The following is a 17,215-nucleotide window of genomic DNA, read 5'->3' as shown; positions in this document are numbered from 1 at the left end:
CCCAAAGTGCCATATCGGTCGGACATGTGCCCTGGAAAATTGGACCAAAACCGGCTTTTATACCCCTTTTCCACGAACCAACTCGAAAAAAATAATTCAATTTAAATATCAAATAAGTTATACTTTCGAATTGGGTTGTGAGAATTATAAAATGCCATTGCAGGAGGAAAATCTGAGCTTGTTTTTCATGTTTTCGCAAAACAAATTTTGAATAAAAACTTTATTAATGTCATGCTTTTTTAAGAATACAAACTAAAAATATATATTTAAGATAAACTTTATAAATTTTAAAGGAATTTTTGTAGCAAATTTTCCTTACAATTAATATTTAGAAAAGTTTACCAAAAACGCGGTCCAGGACAACTCTGTCTTACGAAGTAAAACGTAAGGGAAAAGGCAAAACTTCATAAATTATTTAAAAGAAACAACACTTTCCAGAAAGTTGGCCCTTTGAAAGAGATAACAAATTGCATGGGGAATAAGAGGAAAACATAAAACGTTTATTAAACAAACACTCACGCATCCAGGTCTCAAAAAACATGAAACAAAAGTTAACTTTTTCCATTAAGAGACGACAAAATGTGGGCCATTCCCAATTAAAACATTTTTTCGGTCACGTGAATCAAGTTGTACAAACAATTATTTGTAATTTTTAAATTAAGGCAGCTGCAGGAATGCAAACATCAAGGTGGCAGGCACTCGACGGGAATGAGGGTACTTAAGAAACGCCAGAGTTTCGGGGCAGGAAGCAATTTTTGCTCGACAAATATTGACTTGATCCCAATAAGAAGACAGGGTCGGAGGAATAAGTTGAAAGCATTCCTCTGCGAGTGACGAGGTGCTCGGACTCGGTCTCGGTATCGGTCTCGGACTGGGAACCCAGTCAGATGTGGGTGTCGATGATGGGCGTTGGAAGATGTTCACTTGACAGTGGCCACCGCAGCGGACCATAAACAACGGAGACACAAGAAAATGGGCTGCGGTTGCGGTTCACTTTTTCTCATTCTTATTTGCAGTTATCCAGCCCCCACAGAGAACTTGGGAATTTTACGCTACCCTCAAGCACTTTGAGAAAAAATCTTATACTTATTTCAAATAATAAAAAAGGTATAATAAGGTGTATTAATAACTTCGACTTGTTATGATAAAAATCTGTTGTTGATCCAAACAGTTGGAGTTCTTTATGAGAATCAAGAAACCAAAATTGTTTATTTACATTTGAAAGCGAATAAAAAAGTCAAAAGCTGATGGATTATCTCCCCGTTTTTAAGTATTTCTCTCAGTGTAGACTGTAAAAAAGGTGTGCTCACTGCAGAAATTGTAAATTCACTTGCCACGAAATGAGGACGCCGCAAAATGTTGACAGTTCTCGGGGGGCTGGGACTGGGAATGGCGACGGGTTGGGGCCACATTTCTGAGTCAGCGGGTTGTCTGCGCTTGATGCCCTATGGGTCTGCCCTAGAGGGGGCTAGAGGGGGAATAGGAATGGGAATTGCAAATAGTTCAGTACGATTGTGATTCCTTGGTCTGCTTATGGCCAATTGCCATTCAACAATGGCTCGGTCCTCCAGCTCCCCATCTCCTGACTGGCTTGTCCATCAGTGCATTGAACTTTTCCGTCTGGACAGCGAGTCTGGTTGAGTCTTTTCCCTCGCCGGGAATTGGAAATAAAATAATGGCACAAAGCGAGCGAAATGCGTGCCGGAAACTATGGAACCCTTGTCTGCTTGCCAATGCAAGTTGTGGTTGTCTCTGTCGGATCCGGGATCCGGGACATTATATCCTATTAACCAAAAGTTTATTCCACCCAAAAAAAAACAGGAATAAAGATCTTTAATCACCGATATATCTGTAGGTACAGCTCATCAAATAAAAGTAAGCATGTGTTATAAAATTCATTTTGACAAAGTTCCCCGCAATAATAATACTCATAAAATTAAAATTAATATTCGCCAAAAACAGAGAGGAAAAAAGATAAAACAGCCGAAGGCGGAACAGTCGAAAGTGAAAGTCACTTGATTTATGCCTTCCCGGGAATCTTGGAGAGAGGTGGCCGCCGTATAAACCTAACAAAAGTGGAACACTTTTGGGAAAGTGGGCGTGGTGGCTGACAAGAGGCACGTCTGCGTCTCCTTGGCTTTTTGCACGTTTTCTTTTCGGTTTTTTTGTATACAATTTCCACAGTTGCTTTTATTGTGGGTTACCAATGAATAAAATATGAGCCATATTCTAGGGGCTGCGCCAAGTTTTTGCGGTTTTCCTTGATAAATGGAAATTTTAGGCGAGTAATTAAAATTAAATAAATAAGCGGTCGTTTGTGGTGTACTCGTATATGAAGATATTAAAGTGTGCTCTGGGAAAGAAACTTTTAATTAAATTTCAGAAACTTTAATTTCGCAATAAACTATTTCCTTACTCTTAAAGGATACTATCTTATGTCAGATAAATATTCCACTTTAAAGACTTTTTCTTTTTACAGCAACCTTTCTATGTTGTAAATTATCACGTGTATTACCTATTTCCCAGAACTCGTTGACAAAATATTTTTCCAAGAACTAGATCACAAACTATGACACTTAACCGCCCACTCAGCATGAAAATTTTGATGTCTGAAGGATGCCCTAAAAAATGGATTGCTCTGGCTGGGCCAACTTATCTTCGGCGGCCATTGGCGAGTTCCGTGTAAATTCTGTAAAAATAATTGCTTCGCTCGGCGATCTTTACAGAAATGATTATTGATGAACTTTTTGGCCTATTTTATCAAAATCAAAGCAGACGCGACAACGTCACTTCACTTTTGCCCGCCAATGAAGCGTGAAATGCGGACCGACAACCCGGGCACAGCGCCAGCACACATTAAATCTTGCGAAAGTTTAACCCGCCCTGCCAAAAACTGAAAAAAAATCAGCATAGCACACCTTTTGATGGACCAAACCACAAGTCTATAGACCATGTGCGATGAAGGGCGGGGAGGTGTAGGTGGGCAGATTTGGCAAGTGGCGAGGAGCCGATGACGTCAAACGGCGGCAGTTGGCAGTTGGCAGTCGGCAGACTTTCCTCACAGACCATTCTGGCCAACCTTTCAATCTGTTTTCATATAATTTTTAGGCACGCGTAGGTAGGAGGTGGCTTTTTCGGCTCCAGGAAATCCCCGTGAATCACCCGGGGGACGGGATTTGCTCTTGAGCCGTGCTAAGGGGATTGTGTAAACAGAAGAGTCGCCAAGGAATTCGACGGGAAAATGCCGGGAATGCCAAAATATTGATGAAAGCCAAGCCGAGGGGCTTTTAGCGTCGCGTGCCAATCGGCCAAGATCCGTTAATGTACATCAGAATATCGGAATATCTGGGCAGATATATGCTATATAGTGGGTGGTGGGCGTGTGGGGGAGTGTAATTCCATCGCTGACAGCGGTCGGCATTATCATCTAGAGGCGACAACAAAGATCTCCCGCTGAATGACCAGACACATTTATTTGTTTACACAGCTCGGTTGTTGTTGCCGTTGCCGTTGCCGTTGCCTCATCTTGACAATCAATTAATTTCCATCCCGAACACCTCCTGCGCCCCCCAGAGGAGCCCCACAGTATCGACAAAGGCAAGTGGCGTCGCTGGTGCTAATTGTTTTTAATGAAAATTGCTAAGGATTTAATAAGGAAGGCGAAAAACAAATGGATTTTAAAAGCCATTTCAATTATGGCATAAGTTTCTCATCAATCTGAGTGGTCACTACTGGTGACGTCAAAGATTGCAGCACAGCCCTATGCATTTTCTCTCTCTCTCTCTCTATACCTACTATACTAAGTATATATAGATTTTACGATCTTTGTCTGAGCCAAAGTTCACTGACTCTCTGCTCAGATTGCAGACGATGGAAATAGTTTTCCCCATTTAATGAGCTTCGGCAAATAATAGAAGCTGCCTGGCTGAATTCATTTCGCTAATGCTCTGTTTTTTTGTGCCATTTCAGCTCTGATAACTGCAGTGCATTTGCACAGACCCGAGCTAATTAAAATTTGGCAAATATGTTTCCAAGCCAACAAAGCGGCCGCAATTATAACTAAAAGCCAACTTCGGCTAACTGCTCTGCCAACGCCCACACGCAAAAGCGTGATTTCCAGCTGTCTGTCGGCGGATTGGAATTTTCGCAAAAATTTTCACAAAAAAGGAGGTTAACCAATTTGTTCGCTTGCGGCTGGCGAAAGTGACAACGACGGGGATACATGGGCGCTTTTTACAAATGAGTTTCCGTATTTCATTGAGTGCATATGCAATTGCATTCTTGCTATAAATACGTTAAACTTGTTCTTTTTTTCGGCCAGCATTTTCACTTTCTGTCGTTGGAAACTGAGTCAATGCGATGCGTGGGAGGAAGTGCAGCTGCAGTGGCAGAATTTTAATGACCCAAGAGTGCCAAAAATAAAATTCAAAACTTGTCAGCCGGCGAAATAAACGCCTCAATTGAAATAGAAATGATGGCGAAAGTGACAAACCAAATCTGCGTGGGCCGATGGCCAAATGCAAGGAGTCAATGCGCTCATTAACCAAACTATTCCTAGCCAGAAAAAACACAGCGAGCCAAAATCAATCATGGCAGCGGAAAGAGTTGACAGTCAGAACAAAACACAATCGATTCGGAAGTTCAGGGTCCTTTTCGTGGCGAAGGTGAGTTAGTGAACCCACAAAAAAACAACAAGATAAAGCCAAGCCGAAGCGACCTTGGGGGTTTGCCAAAATTGTGGCTAATATGTCAACATTCGGGCAAAAAGAAATGGCGAATAACCGATGAATAGACCATATCCAACTATTGCACAGAGAGAAACTAATACCAAGATCGATTTGGTTGTTGATTTTGGCTTTCCAAAAGATTGCCATACAAATATCTTTCACGAATTTGACATTTCAAATACCTAAAAACCCCTCGAAACCTTTTAGACTACCTTAAGAACATAGCAGTTATTTAAATTGAATCAATGGTTATCCATGAAATGAAATTTTTGTGTGCGTTTGGCCAAGACAGATGCTCAAGCTCGAACATAACTTTTATCTGACTCTTGACATTTCCCAGCAGCTCTTCAGAAGTTAGTTACTCTTCATTTTTTCATCGCCTTCATTGCCGACATTGAACAGTTCAATAAGGCGGAGTGCAGTTTTTCCTTTTAGTTCCCGCTCGAGTAAATGCAATTTCCCAATGGGTCTTAAAGCCTAAGCCATTTTTAGCTGCTTACAGCTGGTGGGAACTATAAAAAAGAGCAGAAGCAATAAATTGCCCAGAAACGCTTCTGTGTGTTCAAGTCTATTTCTCAATTCAATTAAGTTGGCCGCCGGCCTGACTTTTATGCCGGCAAACTTCGTTTTCCGGGGCACTAAAAGCCCCTCGCCGGATGCAGTGGAAACTCATTCGGCACTGTCCTACGTAAATGCGTTATTTTGAATTCAATCAACTTTTTGCCGTCTAAAAGTATGCAACACTAATCGGATATTCAACGAACTTTCACAGCAGCTCCAGAAATCCAAGGCTTTCACATTTCCTCTGTTAGCCTAAGGAAGTAAATGCCAGCACTCGATACTAACTATCGTATATGTAACCTTTTACCTATCACCTATAAGATATCGAAACCCCAGTAGTCGAACTCCTGTCAGAATCGATGGAAAATTAAAATCGGCAAATGGGACGAGTCATTCTTTCGAAAATTGTCGCAGCGAACAGAGCTCTTGAAAAGTAATAAAAAATAAAAATTAAATTCCTCTCATTGAGTCGTTGTGTTCCGTGTCGAGCAAAGTACTTGATTTTCGCAACCAGCACGCGCGTGTGCCGTTCTCATTTAGATTCACATACCAAAGTCCAGGCCTAGGTCAATCAAAGAACACCATCAACACCACCCATCAAACACCCGTGAAAAGTTCAGTTTAAAGTGATAGAAAAACATGCTTAAGAACATGGTTACTGATTCGAAGGACGCCGTTTTGGCCAAGACCAGCAGCACCAAGGAGGTGCAGTGCCAGGACTCCGGCTGCGATGAGCCCCAAATGGAGGCAACCCTACTGCCCCCGACCCCACTGGTCACACCAAAGAGCGGCCGCGTGGGCATCTTTAACGCCGAGGACTTCCTGTCCCGTGCCCAGATGAACGACAAGATCAACAACATTCTTCGCTCGCCAACCAAGGCCCACAACGGGGTGCGCCAGCGCTCTGTCTTCACCAACAATAGTCCATCGCCGGTGAGTAGAGTTGCTTTTTTCTCAAACGCGAATATTTTCAGTAGAGTTGCGTTTTGGCTTTCATTTCACATTTTCACAGCAGGGTTGTCTTCACTTTTTCGCCGTCCATCTTTCACTTTTGACACATGCAGAAAAGTTATAGGGTTATCCATGGCAGGGTTGCAATCCTTTTAGGATTGTAGAAGAAGTAGAAGTAGAAGTAGAAATAAATCCATTTTCTGACGCAAGCAGAAAAGTTTCAGGATTGTCCATGGTTATATTAGTCGAAGGATTGCAAGAACTAAAAAGAAAGACATTAAGACATAAGAGATTTCCCTCTTCCCTGCGCATATTCACTCCGGGGCTGTCTTCTTTTTTGTTTACCCAAAAATTGTGTTTTCTCCTGTCACTTCTTTCAGGGTTATAAATCATAAGAAATCTTAAAGGGACTAATTGAAAAGCATTTAAGAATATGCAAGATGTTTCATGCCACTTCTGAATGGAACATTTTCCAATAAAATAATTTCTTAAGTGGGACTTAGAATTCTAGAACAGCAGAACTTCTACTTATCTAAAAGAATGTTATTTGCTCAAACTGGCAATAAGCTAAAGACTAATCCTGACTTCCCTGTCCTTCCCAATCCTTAGCAAGCCACCATGCGGCTCGTGCCAACGGTGGGTTCTTCGTTGGGCCCTCGTTTGAGCAGCATGTCGCTGAGTGCCGGGAGTGTGAGCGGCGTGAAGCGCGGAATGGAACGCGTTCTGGAGCGCGGCCTAGAGCGTGGCAGCAGCAGCAGCAGCCTAGGAGCCAGTGCCAGCGTGGGCACCAATACCGCTATCCTGGCCAAGGAGAGCTCCAGCCAGACGAGCAGCAGTGCTCGTCCCTTCATGCACATGGGCGTGCATGCCGCCCCGCACTCTGGTTTTGGTGCTATGCCACAGGTCACCGCTGGCTTCGAGGCCATGGGTTTGGAGATGGATGCCGGAAACATCACGCGCAGCGGCAAGAGCCTGACAAGTCGCTACAACTATGGCTATGATACTGAAGGAGCCTACTGCATGGTAAGTATTCCATATCTCTATCTATCTGATCTATGTGGCGGATCTGAATGGAATTCTGAATCCCCAGCCCCAGGCACATCACACCCAGCAGTTTCCTTCGCCAATGCCGCCACCACCTTATGCCCTGGGACGAGTCAGCTCGCGCACCTTCGATTTCGATAACAACGCACCACCACCGTGTCCCGGATCCGGACCTATTGCCATGACCAACGGCACCATCCAGTTGCGTCTGCGCGAGGGCGTTCGGTGAGTGGTTTCTACTAGAGGGTGAAAGGTGACCCTTAATGACTTCATTTTCAGAATTGATATGACCTTGGACAAGGCTGTGCGCGTGCTCAACCAGCGCAGCATGGTGGCTGTTGCCCTGTCGCGCAACTGCAGCAACTCTGCACTCATCCATCCCAATGGACGCATCTTGCAGAGCGGCTCCAAAGTGGAAATCGTCACCTATGACGGAATGAAGGCCAACAACTTTGTGTAAGTCTAGTAAAATGTTTTTCAGCTGAGAAAGCGAAAGGAAAACATATAAGCACCGAATGATATATCATCTTCCCCTCTTTCAGTCGCTATGCCAAAATGTGGTACAAGGGCGTCAGTTTCACCAGCGAGTCCTGTGCCCTCATCTATCTGGTGGACACAGCTGGTACGCGCACCACCACCGACAGCTTCACCGACCTGACCAAGGACTACACACTGGCTGTGTTCTACGAGTGAGTTTTGCGCACAAGGATTCCCAAAATCAAAGTACCAAGCTCCTCTTTCTAATTAACACCATGCAGTGACTCGCGCCACGGCCCATCCTTCATGTCGGATGCCCACGACGTAATCGCCAACTCCACCTACAACTGTGCCGAGGACGGTACCGAGGTGTACGACATCAATGGATTCCGCATCACACAGGCGGCCGACGGCCTGGTGAAGGTCACTCGCCAGCACAACAAGTGCCTGATTCGCACCAGTCCTGGCAACGGATCCGCCACCCTAACCACACCCGGCATCCATTGCACGGCTTCCCTGGGAAAGACCTCGCACCTGTTCGTTCGGTGAGTATGACTGCTCTCAATTTTAGTGGCAATAATAATGCACTCGGAAAAAAGGGGGCTTACTTTTCTTTAACTATTTTCTATAATCAATATTTCAAATGTTATGATGAAGCATTGCCTCTCTATCTGTAAGGTCATGAAAAATGTATGTAAGATGTAAGATCTATGTGATAGCCTGTATAACCTTTATATCTTCTTAAGCTTTCATATAAATGTCTTTTTTTGGGTAATATTTATTGACAAAATTAATACATTCAGTTTTTAAAAGATAATATTTAAACAGATAAGCTTGTTCAGGGCTTCCTTGATACCTACATGATTAGTCAACCTTTCCAGATCTTATACGAGTAGTTCTCATCCTTCTTACAGAAAAAGGGCAGATAGAAAGACTTAGCTATTTCTAAACTTGGCCAAGTTTAATTACTCTTCTTAATAATTAATAACAAAATCTTCCACCCTTTTCTTTCAGTCGCAACGAGAAGCGCATGCACTTCGACGGATCCTGTTTCATTGTACGCAACGCCGGCCACTCGGCCGGATTCAATGAAAACAACCTGCTGATTGTCTACTAGTACCGCTCGCTACATGGGATGTGCCCGGTGTTGGGTGTGGCATCCACATACCACCTACCAGCCATCAGGTGCCACCACCCACCCGAGCAATCGAATTCACCCCATTACCACCACACACAGACATCAGACAAAAGACACACACAGACACCGACTCAAGCGTCGACTTCAATACCAACAGCCAGCCCCAAAAATATCGAAAAACCGTGGGGCCTCGGCGTGGAGAGGGATCAGATCATCTGAGAAGACCGAATCTATGGTTAAAAGGCTAAAAAAAAAAAAAAAAAAAAAAAAGGGATGTTAATCTAAAACTGTACTTAGAAAAAAAGACAGCTCAAAAAAGGGCGCGAGCAACGAGCGGCATATCCTAGGCCGATTGCTCGACGTAGGCGAAACGCAACCACCAAGGAATTAGTTTTAAGATCCCGTCCAACTCTCTATATCCCTCGATAACTCTACTTTTATACCCAAACCCATAGTGGTTTTTCATACAGGCAATCCGGGTAGGAATCCTCCTGCCTGAAACGCTGGCCAAGACAATGGGATTTCGATCAAGGTCAGCGTTTGGTGTTCAAAGAAAAAAAAAAAAGTATGTCTTCGTTTCGCGTTCAAACTCTTCTTTCGGCCTCGCCATGTACTTCCAAATTACTTCTTAACGCACTTCCAAACGTTTTAACTTGAATGCAACATTTTGAGTGAAAGTCCAACTAGGAGAGAAATTAAAAGTTGCAAAAAAAATAATTCAAATTTCATATATCAAAATTAGAAGCACCGCGGTTGACCTGCGGACGAGTTCTTTGGCGTTACGTGCGGCTTACGTAACGCCAGTGACGATTCTAAGTTAGTTCTAAGTTACCAGTTACGATTAGTTAACCTAGTTGCTGCAATCCAAGCATGTTCATCCTCACCCACACACCTAACACACGCTAACAAATGAGTAGATTTCAGTGAACTAAAATTTCCTAGTGTAGGTAGGTAGTTTAAACTTACGCCCACAACCACACCCACCCACTCACTCACACACACATTCATTTAAGGACATCGGCAAAGTGAGGAATTGCGACTGAAATGGAATACGATTTTTAATTAGCTTACGAAACACCGTCTCGAAAAGACAGTCGTCTTTGAAAGCCAAGTTAGTAAACACACACACACACACTGGCACACTACGACTAACCCACATGAAAAGAACCCTCGGAAAAAGTGTTACGAGGGAAGAAAAGTTTGACACCAAGTATAGAAAAAACGTGAAAAGCCTTACAACAATCTCCAAAACCCTAAATTTAATACCATGTAAAACGAAATTTATGTGTAAGAAAATCGATTTAAAAAAGTCGCAAATGAAAATCAAAAATAAATTAAAGTAAAATAAATGACTTCTCTTTTAGTGTCTGGCTTAATTCTAGGATGGGGGGGGGTCATGGTAATGTCAAAAGCCTCATGCAAACCGTATATCACCTCATACCTTACGCCAGCCGACTCCTGCGGTATCGTAAATGTACAAGAAAATTGTTTTATGGCTACAATTCATGTCACACCCCTCGGGGAGGAGTTGGAGTTGCACCACAAGGGCCATCTGGAGAGAACATACTTTAACACTGAGAAGGAGGAAAACCCAGAGATTTTCCAAAGCCTGGTAAATATTATCATACAAACAGCCTTGATTTCTCGTGGAATCTTTAAATTTAATTACATTTCAGGCATAATATTAGCATTGAGAAAGCTCATAACATTTCAGGGCAGAGTTCGTTTAATTTTTAAAGAAAATATTTATTTAAGTTGTTTTGATGTCTTAAAGGTTTACCTGCAAACAAATCCAAAAGCACAACGATATGGGATCGGCAGTCATGCAGACTAAACTCTCCAAAAGACTTAACCTGGAGTTGGAGGAGCGGCTCGGCAATGGCTGTTGATAGAGATTATTGGATAATGCTTGGCGGAACTATATGCCACGTCTGTCTCTGTCATAAGAAGAAAGGTGTTCCATGGTTAGAGAGAGAGAGAGAGAGTGGGTACACAGAGAGCAAGGCTGGGCGGGCGAGCAATGAGCAGTAATGGATGTGAGGCTTAAGCGAGCTGGTGAGGATGAGCAGGTGCGGAAGCCACGGCAAGAATACACAAGCGGCAAGTGCTAGTGTGCGTGTGTCTCTCCAGCTCAGGCTGACACACATATTTACACATCAAAATACATCTACAAATTCCTTTATTTTAGTGCGAGTGCTGCGAATCAAATATACCCCAAACCCCAGAACCCAAGCCCCGAACCCTGACCTCTTACGGATGGGAGGCTAACAAAGGAGCGACCCCCCTCACATATGGCATATTCAATGCTCACGCTTGCGTGACTCGGAGGACAGGGCGGACCCGGGTGGATCCGGAGGTTCCCTGCTGCCATTTGCCTCTCGCACCCGTGCTCGACATCAAACGCTTTTCACACTTAATTGGGCGTAAAATTAAATCAGAATTGATTAAAACACTTGAATGACAGCAGCAGTCGAAGCCAGTCCCAGCCCTAGTCCCAGTTTCTACTTCCAGGACCCAGCCAAAAAGTCTAAGCATAAACAAACTTTTCGGTTTTCATTTTTCCAGCTGACGCATAGCACGTAGCTTCTTCTGGACGAGTTTTCCACCATCACCACCCACTGGCCACGTCCTCATCCTGTTTAAAAAGGACTAATTGCTGCCTAGAAACTCAACTCCAGCTCCTCCCTCCTCCTACCCACTGTTTTGCCTTTAGAAAGTTTATCAAATTCAATTTCCTGGCAAAAAAAAAAAACCAGGACCAGCTCCAAAGGCAGGGCATCAATTTTTCTGCATTACCGTTTAATGGGCCGTCAATTATGCGAGTCTCGGTCCGCCGGTTATACGTACACATTTATACATATTCAATAAGCCTTAATTCACAGCCATAAATCGTCGAACGTTTTCGATTCACCTGGCTTGGGCTTCTGCTTTTGCTTCTGCTTCTTCTGTGCTGTTCTGTTCTGTTCTGTTCTGTTCTGTCCTGGCCATGCAGCAAATCAATTCGATTTCCGGCCAAAAAGGGAGTGCCATCGTATTGCAACTTCCCCCTGATGATAATTGCATTTTAACCGATTTACCCAGGAAAATCCCGGAGAGACACAGCGTATATCTGCATGGAAATTCAGTTTCGTTTAAGTTAATGGGAAATGAATGGCACTGGGGGAAATGAAAAATTATGAATATTTACCCCTGGGGCTAAGTGGCTTAAGTTGAACCAGAAAGATTACCACAAAATACACACAGATATATATATATATATATATAGACTCCATCTGTCATGCTCTTCGCCAGGACGACTTGAAACGTTGGCTGACAAAGTGGCTCATCCGAATATGTTCGGCTATGTAAGCCGGGCTGTCAACCCACCGAGGTGACGGCAATCAAATCAATCAGACCAGCCACCTGAGCTGGGAACGGGCTTCAAAGTGAGTCTTCAAGCTGAATGGTTGGAGGGGTTAAGGGGTTATCTTAAGCCCAAAACCCATCGTGACATCGGATCTTTATGGGCGAAAAGTGTGCAGGCGGCAAGAACGATTGCGGATGACAAGTTGCAAGCATATTTATGCTCCCTCAATGCCAACTTGTCAGGGCTGATTGCTGGTTGCGATATCATGCCCCAATTCATAAATTATATGCAAATAAAGTAAAACTTTCTAAGGCCTGTGGAACATCAGAGGTAATTAAACTAATTGAAAGATAGAACTAACTTAAAGTGGACCTTGCACTTGCCTGAAGTTCATCCTTTTAGCCACTCAATACTCATTATGTTTAAGGGGTTACCCCTGTTTGCAGTTCAGTAAAAACAAATTAAAAGTGTGCAAATGTTTTGCAACTCCTTAACGGCCATAACAATTGAAATGTAACAACAGAGGAGCGTCAACATTATTATAATTGCGTTTAATTAAGCCGCCGAGTAAATCCTCTCTCAACACTCTAATTTGAATTGGCAGGCCAAAAAAAAACAACAGCAGAAGGCCCAGTTAAGAGGACCAAGTATTTTTGCCCTAATCCTCTTGGCCGGCCCGAAAAGAGCTTTATAAATTGGCAAAGGGATGCCTTCCTCTGTCTCTTGGCTGCCTCCAATAACGAAAGTTTCGGCCTGATGAACAGGAGGAGGCCTAGTAAATTGTCCGATATTTGCAGACATAACAGACCTCAGACAATTGCAAGCTAGGAGAGAGCTGTGTTGGCCAAAAGTGCTCTGTTTTTGGCCATGGAAAGCTATTTGTTTGCCAAGCCCGGCAGATGTCACCCACAATCTGTGGCCCCATCAGCAGCTAACCCAGTGTCTCTGGGCCAGGTTTTGCAAAATAATATGGTGGCCGTATTTGGCAAGGCTATCCTAATTAACTGGCTGCCTTCGCCGGAATTCCAATGCATGGATTCTGATTTTGATTCTGGTTCTGAAATCCCTTTAAATGCAGGCCCCAAAAATCTCATTAAAATTCATCAGCATATTGTCTCGTTGTCAGCCAGCTTGTCGAGAGTCTCCTCCAATTTTCATGCTGGTTTTGGCTCTGCCGTAGATTCCCATTTTCAGTTCCATCTCGCAGCTATTTTCAACGAACGCTCTTCAGTTGACGATTTAATTAAGTCTAATGGTAAAATGTTGTTACGCAATTAAGGCGGTGTCGTTGTTTTCGGAAATGCCCTTTTTATTGGGACCCACTCACGTGCTGACCCTGTTCGGCCCTCGGTGCTCAGTAAACCAATTGCGGCCCACATAATGTAAAGTGAATGCAAATCGAATTACCAATAACGGGGACTGCCTCGAACGTTTCTGAGAACTGTTAACACCTGCTCGGAAATTGTAGTTGATAGCTGGGCCTACGGCCAGATCCTTTTCCTACAGCTTCAATGATAATAGACTTTCAAATTGTTGGTGAAGTAACTTGAGGGGAAAATTGGGTAAGCAAACTGCTGTACTTCTTAAAAGGGTTTACTTATGTTCATAACTATGGAAGTTATACTAAAATATTATAATATACATACTATATATATGTAGTAAAACCTTGTGGAATGCCCCTCTTAAGTTGGTTAAGCAGTAAATGCTTGCAAAAATAAAAACAAAATAAACTTACACTTTTTATAGTTTAACGGCCTAACTTTCTGTCAATTCCTCAGTATTACATCCAAAAGTCAAAAATATTATATATTATCTTCTCAAAAAAGTCTTGCGGTATAAAATTGGTTACAATAATGTGATTCAAGTCAAAAATGCGCCGTTTTTTTCGATGATGCGTTCCCAACGAGATGCCAACTTTATAATGCCCCTCTCATAGAAGCTCGCTTCCCTTTTGGCAAAAAAACTCGGAGCGTGGCGCATCTTCGACCACCTCTACACCAGAACGAAAACGTTGATACCATCGTTGTGCGGTGGAAATGGAAACTGTATAGGGTCCATAAACTGCACAAATTTTATTGGCGGCTTGAGATGCATTTTTGCCTTTATCGTAATAGTACTGTAAAATATGCCGTATTTTCTCTTTATTTTTCTCCATGATTGCGACGCTACAACTCACGAACGACTTTAAACAAAAGACAATCAATCAAACACGTATTAGCGCGTGAAATGAGCTTTACAAAAAGGTATAGTATGACCTGATGCGACAAATAAAACAAGAACTACGTGCTACGTGACAACCTAATATAATATTAGCTTCTCCTTTAGTGTAATTTATCTTATATTATTATTATCTGTTTTTAACTTTTAAATATTTTTAAATTGATATAATTCAAAGGATTGTCTTAAACTTGCAACCCCTCTTCTTGGTAGTGAGAAGTGTACAGCCAGTTCGAGGTCAACTGCCGACTTGTATTTAAAGAAAATCTAAGACGTGACTTAATACAGATACACAAAGGAAACCAACAACTAGTTTGTGTTTAATTTTAAATTAATATATATCTATCTATGCACACCTATCCTATTCTCTGTTAATTAGAAAAGCCTACAAAGTTAAAAGACAAATTACCCAAAAAAGATGTAAGTTTCATTTTCCGCTCCAGTTAGAATGGCCACTTAAGAAAATTAGACTTAGCAATGATACTTCTTCTTTGGCACTCTTCTTTCCTGTCATTTAAGGATTTATTTTACAAAAAATATATCTGGTTTTAACTTTACTAATCCACATTTTCACCAAGTTCTTTGTTAAAAACATAACTTAAACTTCCAAGAAGTTACCCTTAAAAGTATCAAAAATCTATTTCTTAACCAGAGTGACAAACAGCAACCTGAAACCAAACATTAACCTGCACTTTATCGCTATTCAGTTTAGTTAACTTCAAACTGGCAAAGACTTTTTTCAGACAGCTTTTTAAGAATGCAATTGCAGCAATTTGTTGAAGCTTGCGGTGCACTATTAGGAGATGTGCGGTGTCGGGTGTAAGATACAAATACTTCAGCGATAGCAGCTCCAGTTTAGCGGTGGTTACCTGCCCGAGATTCGACTACGGATATATCTATCTACAAAGTAGATGCATGCCGCGAGCGAGCTTTTGTACTGCAAAAGGTATCTGTGGAAGAGCGAAGGCGGACTTACATGATGGGCGAGGCCATTGATGTGGCTACCGTCGGCGGCAGGTCCTTTAGCTGATCCTGCAGATGCCGCGGTTCCTTTGCCCGCTTCACTTGACTTGTTTTGGTTAGCGGTTGCGGGATTATTCGACGATTCCTGGCAATAGCTGGTGCACCTGCCGGCGCCTCTGTCGGAGATGTGGACGTGACTGTGGCTGTGGCCGGTGTGGGTGCTGGCTAGGGGCAGGGGAGAGGCCGGCGGGGTGGGTTGTTGTGGAAGAGAGGGGCCCGTTCTGTTGCGTAAACGGGCCAAAGCACTCCGTAGACCCTCCGTATTGTCTTTGTCGGGCCACCGTCCAAACGAAATGCATCCGCAGATCAATCCCCCAGCCTCCCACGAACTGCTCCCAGCTACTAGCTCCTCTCCTCGCAGCACTGCTCCTTGGCCAATCAATTAAATCGAGAGGAAATCGCTCGTTTTAATCTACGGACATGGAATGACTAGCCACAAAGTTTGCAATTGCAAACCAAAAAGTTGACAAGTTCAAAAGTTGTCCTCGCTCCGAGCAAATTACTAAATCCTGATTGCTGCTCGACTTTGTTTTTAAATTGAAGTTAAATTGTAGGATTTGTTCTGCAAGTACACAAAATGAGGGAAATTTTATTTAGAAAATAGTTTAAAATATGTGAAGGACACAAATAAATCAACATTAGACTTTAATAGCAGGGATAATCAGGATATAGCCCCAGAAAATCTATCACTTAACAAGAAACGAATGAAAGTCCCACAGGCATTTGTGTTTTTGGACAAAAAGCTTCAGCCAACATGCTAGGAACAAGCCCTCTCAATTACCTTTTTCATAAAGTAAAATGATTTTTTCCAAAGTTACTCAAGTTTAGTCCAAACCAAATCCATAAAACCAAGTCAACTAGTTTTGGTTTTTAATTTAGCCGACCAGAGAAAGCCAAGAGGCACTTCTAATTGCCTGGCAATTGTAGTTAGTAGTTAGTAGTGTTTCGACAAACCAGTTCAAAGCCAAACGAACTAACACATATCCTATGACAAAGCATTTTTAAAACAGACCAATTAAATATGTATGGATGTAGAACATTGGCTAGAGTTACTGCCAAAAAAAAGAACAGAAATGTTAGACAGAAAAACCAACAATTGAGTTTGTATGAAATTGTACGCTTTTTCAGGGACCAGGCTTTCTCTACAGGAACCCTCCAATTTGCACTGCAGGAGTATCTTGCCGGCGGCTGCTCTTACTGAGGGTAACAAAGGCCCGTCGAGGCTCGTTGATGATGTGCCGGAGGTGGGAAAAGTGAAACATAATTTCCGACACACAATTAAAAGCCAGGTCCTTTGGGTCCCGGCAGAGTTACATATTCCGCCCACAGGCGGCCCCACGCCTCTCGAGTCTTGGCCCTGTTGCTGCCGTTGCCATTTTTGTTATGCATGCTATGAGGCTCCAAGGCTGCGAGGGTGAGCATGTGTCGCCAAGAAGAGTGAAAAACTGCTTTGGCGGGTCAACAGCACAGCGCAGGAAACCCAAGCGAAGTCTGTATGCCCTTGGATTGGCTTTCCTACCAGAACGAAGGATTTAAATGATTTTCGTTTTAAGTTCTAAGAACTCAGTGCTATTTCTGGGGCATTTTTCTTTACATTCGGAAAAGCACACAAGCATTACAAGCCGAATTATGACATGTGTATTTCTCGGTTTACAACCCAATGCTTTTTATTCGACAGAGGGACTTCAGCTGGAAGACCAAAAGCTGTGAATGGAAAATGAATTTCCCTTC

At 42.9% G+C, this 17,215-nt stretch overlaps 1 protein-coding gene across 1 annotated transcript; it reads left to right on the top strand.

Annotated features, from left to right (window-relative positions):
• The first annotated feature begins 5,682 nt into the window (after positions 1-5,682).
• Positions 5,683-10,250, top strand: LOC108112934. Its single transcript, XM_017223327.2, has 7 exons — positions 5,683-6,221; positions 6,849-7,262; positions 7,330-7,508; positions 7,563-7,739; positions 7,826-7,972; positions 8,042-8,305; positions 8,775-10,250. The coding sequence occupies exons 1-7, from the start codon at positions 5,928-5,930 to the stop codon at positions 8,875-8,877; spliced, it is 1,578 nt and encodes a 525-aa protein (XP_017078816.1). The 5' UTR covers positions 5,683-5,927; the 3' UTR covers positions 8,878-10,250.
• Positions 10,251-17,215: the final 6,965 nt, after the last annotated feature.

This window comes from Drosophila eugracilis, unplaced genomic scaffold (assembly GCF_018153835.1).
Source record: "Drosophila eugracilis isolate 14026-0451.02 unplaced genomic scaffold, ASM1815383v1 contig_90, whole genome shotgun sequence".
Taxonomy (NCBI): Eukaryota; Metazoa; Arthropoda; class Insecta; order Diptera; family Drosophilidae; genus Drosophila; species Drosophila eugracilis.
This window is presented reverse-complemented; position numbering and strand designations above follow the sequence as displayed.

What these genes read in the sequence shown, in the direction of transcription:
- LOC108112934 (XM_017223327.2), top strand. Translation starts at nt 5,928, where the DNA reads ATGCTTAAGAACATGGTTACTGATTCGAAGGACGCCGTTTTGGCCAAG. An exon ending in ATGAAGGCCAACAACTTTGT is followed by an intron (nt 7,740 to 7,825) that starts GTAAGTCTAGTA and finishes CCCCTCTTTCAG; the next exon opens with TCGCTATGCCAAAATGTGGT. An exon ending in ACCTCGCACCTGTTCGTTCG is followed by an intron (nt 8,306 to 8,774) that starts GTGAGTATGACT and finishes CTTTTCTTTCAG; the next exon opens with TCGCAACGAGAAGCGCATGC.